The sequence below is a fragment of the Strigops habroptila genome, chromosome 6 (genome assembly GCF_004027225.2).
Source record: "Strigops habroptila isolate Jane chromosome 6, bStrHab1.2.pri, whole genome shotgun sequence".
Lineage (NCBI taxonomy): Eukaryota > Metazoa > Chordata > Aves > Psittaciformes > Psittacidae > Strigops > Strigops habroptila.
The window spans coordinates 68,921,436-68,927,435 of NC_044282.2; the positions used below are offsets into that span (position 1 = coordinate 68,921,436).

Sequence of the window (6,000 nt, forward strand, 5' to 3'; positions counted from 1 at the left end):
GATTCTTACACCATGGATGCTTCATCTTGGGAGAGGCAAGGTACAGCATATTCTTAGTGCTTGCTTTGCACATGTGTATAATCCCTGTGTGGCTTTTCAAAAGAACCCCAGGCTAAAATGTAAAATGCTGCATATGTATGAGCCTTGATGCTGTGTTTCAGAAGCTTGATTCTAGTTTGATATTGTCAAGGAAAAAAAAATCATTTGTCACTTCTGTTTTACATTGATGCACAATGTATTGTTTCAAAGCCTTTCATTTGGCTTGGCCAGTGTCAGTCTTACTGCATTTGTTTCCCTTTTCTCAGAAAAGGTTCATGTAAGACAGAATGACTTTTGTAGCTTAAACTGTTGGAAGATTAATAGCTGAATAGTGAATTGCTTATTAACATGAGAGCAATGTCCTGCTTTTGGAGAGCACTGAAGAGTTTCAGAACGCTTTAGCCTATTAAACATAGTTTCTATTGATCCTTTGTTGAGGAAAAGGGCTACATGTCTTTGCACATTATCATAACTCCTATAGGTTCCAAACCATTTGATGTCTTCTCATAATCTAATTTATGATGTATGTAGGAATTGATGGCTTTTTAATGCTGGAAGATAACAGCACGACTGTGGAGACATAAGATGTTAACAGTAAAATCTGAGTATAGTTGTAGAACCTGTACTTGGAAGATAAAGGTCTTAGCTGTATTACTGATTCATTTACTGTTTGTCTTTGCAAGGCTTTTGAGACTGACTTTGAAGCTTCTGAGTAAGAAAGATAAGAGGTCTTGTGAGAGGAGGCTTTGGTCTGTGGTCGGTCTCTGTATTTGAAGTCTCAAAACGATGATTAGCTTTTACTGTTGGCACTGGAAAGTTGTTGGCATGCAAAGTGAATGTTGCAAACTAAATTCTTGAGCTGACAAAGAGCCGAATGGCAGCTCGAGGAGGGGATTACAGCAGAGACTAGAAGCTTCTCTCACTGGCTGGTGGCACCTACCAGTTCTGCATAGCATTGAAGACAAGTATCTGCTGCTGTGGGTGGAAGAAATATGATTAAAAGATGGCAGTGGAGATTAGGTGCTAGGAAAAATATGAGGGTTTGCAATCAGTTTGGGAAAGATTCTTACTCTAGGTTTTATATTTGTAAGTGTGCAAAAAGTGTGAGAGTGTGGGGGGAAGTTTCCTTCCAGAATGTATGTGGGACAGTGTCAGGAGTATATTAAAAAGACAGAAAACGATGCATTAATGAATTCTGAAACCAAACCGTTTTCAGTATGATGCAAAATCTTTAGTGCTAAGAGTGATTTTTAGGTCCCAGGCTGGTTTATTAGCTGTGTAGTATCATAGTAAGAAGTAAAGTTTGGTTTATATATGTATTTATTTTCATGGAAAAGAGCTTAGTTTGATACCAGCTCCTGGTTCATTTTCATCTACAGCAACAGAAATCTTTGAAGGCAGGAAGATAAGTTATCTTCACTTCTGTGATTACACACAGTGAAAGAGGAGGGAAGATGACTTGAGGGGCCCTTCTTAGGGGGATGGGTGGAAAAGCTGAGAGATTTACTGATTTAACTTCTAGAATCATTGTCCCCAATTCATGTACCTGTGCCCGGTTTCCTTTTCTGTAGTTTAGCCAGTTCTGGGAAGACACAAAAGATGTCGTAGTTGTTGAAGTCTCACATAGACATTTGTATCTCCCTTCCACACATTAATTGTGTAGGTTAGGTAATAATATTATATCTGAATCTGATTTTCCTGCACATTTTCTGGAATTCCGAAATCAACAGTTCAGTTCTTGAGCTGATGACATTGCGCATCTGGATAGTTTATTTTTTGATGGTGGTGGTTTGTTTCTTCTAGAAGTCCATTTCCAGCTTGGAATCCATTTAGAAATACTCAGGAGAATAGTCAAGGGAGAAAAAACTGTTCTTCAAGAGATGTGTCCTGTTCCAGAGTATATTTAGTGATATAACTTGACGTTTTTCTGGCATGTTTGTGTTTCTGGTCTGACTACAAATCTGGCTTAACAAAATGGAGCCAAATATCTTCCTTAAGAGTACCCCCAGTGGACTGTAATAAATTGCCTGGGAATGTAATTCCAAGCTCAAGGGTCAGAGTATGTGGTTCAGGTCAGAAAACCTTCTGCTTTTCCTGCTCCTTCTTGATCAGGCATTCCAAAGAGAATAATTTGATCTTGTAGGATTTATAAACAAGTCTGTTTTCATTAAAGTTATGTTTGACTAATGTCTTAAGCTGTTATGATTCATTCTGTCTTATCTAATCAGCACTCTGTAGCTCAAGTCAATTCTAAGAGAGCTCCATCAGAAGAATATTCAGTCTTAACAGTCAATCATATTTTCAATCCAGTGATGCTGTTCAGGTCTATTTTGCAAGGGTTTTTGTGCTAGCATGGCTACGAGCACAAGACGGTCTTTTAGCCTTGCCTATACAGTTTAAAAACTTTTTTCACTCTTATTCAGCTGGCAAACTTTTGCTCTGGATACAGAGATACACATTTGTTATTTATTCTGAAATATTTACTACATTGTCTACTCAAGTAGAAAGAATGAACAGTTTGAGAACTGCAGGACTCTTCAATTACATTTATGAGTATATAAACCGATTCTCTTTTAAAACACCATGGGAGTGGTGTAATGTCTTATGTTTGCCTGCTCTGTTGTCATGCTTCTCTCTACTGCTCGATGAGAAATCCAGTAAACACATGTTCTCTAACTGTTCTTTTTTTGTTGACTTGTTTATGACATTTGGATATTGCTGCCTCCTTAAATTGAACAAATATTCAGCAGATTTTTATTGCTTTAGCTGGTTTTTCTTAACTTTTCAGCCTTTTTCCACATCCAACATTTAAGTATTGATTACAAGAAAATGAGATGCACTTACAGGTTCTGTTCATAGAGAAATTGTGCTCTTATGCATCAGCTTGAATAAATGTGTGCATGTCCTATGTTTGCACTTAGGTTTAAAGAAGAAGCCAGAATCAGTTGAAAGTACCTCAGAGGATGAAGATGAAGTTGAAAAACAGAAGGTAAAGGGGGTTAAAATGTTGAGCATTATGGATGTTGCATTGCCTGAATTCTGCAAATACTTGTTACGTGTTTGTGAATGGATCTATGAAATTCCATATGACAGCAATACAGTAAAACTGGTTTTAATAGCGAGAGCTTTTGGAACATAAACTACCCAAGAAGAATGGTAGATGGTCGTTGGTCCATGCCTTGATGTCTTAAGATGATGCCAGGGAATCTTTCTGGAAGATAATAGTTGAACACAGCTCAACAGAGTTAGGCATCACTGAAATGTAAGGGCACAGAAGCCATAGTGGTTGAGCTGATGCTCCCTCTGGCTTTAAAGCTATCCCAGTACATTTGTGTGTTGGGCAGTGCCGGATGCTTACTTTTAACATCAGCATTGTATGAAACATTTGTGTGCTCACACTTTGTCCTCTAGACTTTTAACCATGAAGATTGAATTGTTTGCTAGTGCATGTTTGCTTTTAATTCTTTCTCAGAACAACTTAACTAAATACATTTATTAAATTCATATGTTAATTTCAATATCAATATAAAATTGTGTCCATTTTTGATTTCTAAGTTGTGGTGTACAATTTTCAGATTAGATTATTAGTATGTTTAGAAGTTCATGTGGGTACCCAAATATGTGGGTATTTGCATTTATTTTACATGTAATAAAAAGGAAATCAACTACTGTATTAATATTTGAGGTGTATAATATTACACCTCACCGTTAGAAGAATGTTGTTATGGATGAAACAATACTGCCCTGACAACCCTATTCCAATTCATGTATATGTATGGAGACTCATACAGAATTTACTGCTCTATTTTTCATGGAAAACTTAATTTCATTGTGTACCTGGACTTTCTTGTTTTGCACCAGGCTGAAATGGCCCTACTTATGATGGATGATGAGGACGACGCCAGAAAACATTTTAACTATAAAAAGATTGTAGAACAACAGAATTTGAGCAAGAAGAAAAAGAAACTTTTAATGAAAAAGAAAGAATTGGTAGAAGATGACTTCCAGGTAAGGGTCTACTCTTGATTTTGAGGCTCAGATAGAGCCTCAAAATTGTTAATTATTTTCAGGACAAATTTGGTGGTTTCATATCTTTCTCTGTCTGAAGGAGGAGAACTAGGTCTACGTCTTTAGGGAGTTACAGGCTGTTTTCAAAAAGCAAGAAATACTCTGATAGAATGTTGAGGGGAACAGATTCAAACTCTGTGTAAGACAACAAGACACTATTTATGCGAGGCCTTGTACATTTGTATTTTAGGTACATGCCAATACCTAAAATACGTATTGGCATGTTTGTTCTTATTGTTATCCACTGCTGCTTTCATCCTACTCCTGCTGTCAATATCACTGGCACCCACATGGACCATTAGGAGTGGGTAATAGTAGGACTTCCTAGAATAGGTAGCCTCTCAGCAACATCTCTGATCCAAGCCCCTGGTAGGCAACACTCTTCCCTTGAGATTGGGTCAGGCTGACAGATGGGTGCCTCTGTACCTTTCAAAGTATGACCTACTATGACCATCCGCTGCTTTTTCCTGGATGCACTGGTAGTTGGTGTGGCAACTGGTTGTTCCAAATCCAATCCTGGTCAGTTCTCAACAACAAACCTCTCCTTGGTCTGCTGACAGCGGCATATGCAGGATTTGTACAAGCATTCACTTGTCTGTTTTACCAATAGTACCTTCTGGCTCTCTACTTCACACTTGCTGGGATTTTGTAACTGGAGCAGTTCCAGGAATGGTGAACAATCTCATGAGCTATGACTTCTTCATTGTGTTTAAAAGCTTTGCTATCATGGGTAAAGGTTACCTAAAATAAACACTCCTCTTCTGCCTTCAGGTAGATGTTGCTGATACAAGATTCCAAGCCATGTTTACTTCTCCCCTGTTTAACCTGGATCCTTCGGATCCAAATTTCAAGAAGACAAAAGCAGTAGAAAAGATCTTGGAAGAGAAAGCTCGACGAAGAGAAGAAAAGGAGCAAGATCTTAAGGAGGCAAGCAAGGGGGAGGAGAACAAGACGGCAAAGAAAGAAGAGGTTGCCAAGAAAGCCATAGATCCTGCCCTATCAATGCTAATAAAATCTGTCAAAAATAAAACCCAAGAGTTTCAGGCAAGGAAAAAGCAGAAATTCAAATAACTGAACTTTGGTTTTACTCAGACTTGACTTCAGTCTCAGTTCTTCTTGCTGTTACTACAGCCTGCTCTGATTCCTGTCCACCTACAGTTTCCCCAAAAGCCACATAATTATGATGGTGAGTTTTGAAGTAACTAGAGTAATAAACACACTTTACTTCTGCCACCACAAATACTGTATTGTACTATTAGTAAAAACCTACACCTTGAAAACATGTAAGTAAGGAATTGATGGGTTTGGGGTGGTTTGCTTTGTATCATGCCATTTCTTAATAGAAATGCTGAAAATGGCTACAAAAAGTAGTCAGAATTATGGTTGTACTTACAAGAAAAACACTTCTGCAGAGGTTTATTGCTGAGACGAAGTGGTGTTAATGGTTTTAATTCCACAGAGGTATGTAAAACATATCTCTTATTGATAAAGAAGGTAGTAATATAACTAAAAATTAAGACATTTTGTATAGTTTTTTGTATGTTTTTAAAAGATTACATATGTGCTTGATTAATTTCTCCTTTAAATACTTGAAGACTTCCTGGATAATAGAACTAATTAATGGAAATATTGCCATTTAGAAGTGTTTCATTAATATATATTGGAAATAAATGGTTCAAGTTGGCCCAAAGGAATTTTGGGCAGTTAGTTGTGTTTTCTTCTTCTGTGCCTAAATGAAATTAAGTCAAAGTGAACTGTTTTGCTATTGATATTGCATTCCCATTAATATAACATCACACTTACACAAAGTCTTCCAGTGTTGCAAGTGTTAAATCAACAAGTCAAAGGCAGATCTAGATGATAGAATTTGGCCATCTTAGTACAGGTGTCAGT

At 37.4% G+C, this 6,000-nt stretch overlaps 1 protein-coding gene across 4 annotated transcripts in view; it reads left to right on the top strand.

The window, feature by feature from the left end:
• ESF1 (ESF1 nucleolar pre-rRNA processing protein homolog) overlaps positions 1 to 5,797 on the top strand; it is a 29,730-nt gene extending 23,933 nt beyond the window's left edge. For all 4 annotated transcript variants that reach the window (XM_030489105.1, XM_030489101.1, XM_030489102.1 and 1 more), the window contains exons 12-14: positions 2,961 to 3,028; positions 3,901 to 4,047; positions 4,879 to 5,797. In XM_030489105.1, the coding sequence (XP_030344965.1) occupies positions 2,961 to 3,028; positions 3,901 to 4,047; positions 4,879 to 5,178 (515 nt within the window). In that variant the 3' untranslated portion in view covers positions 5,179 to 5,797. The remainder of the gene's footprint in view (positions 1 to 2,960; positions 3,029 to 3,900; positions 4,048 to 4,878) is intronic.
• The last annotated feature ends 203 nt before the right edge of the window (positions 5,798 to 6,000 follow it).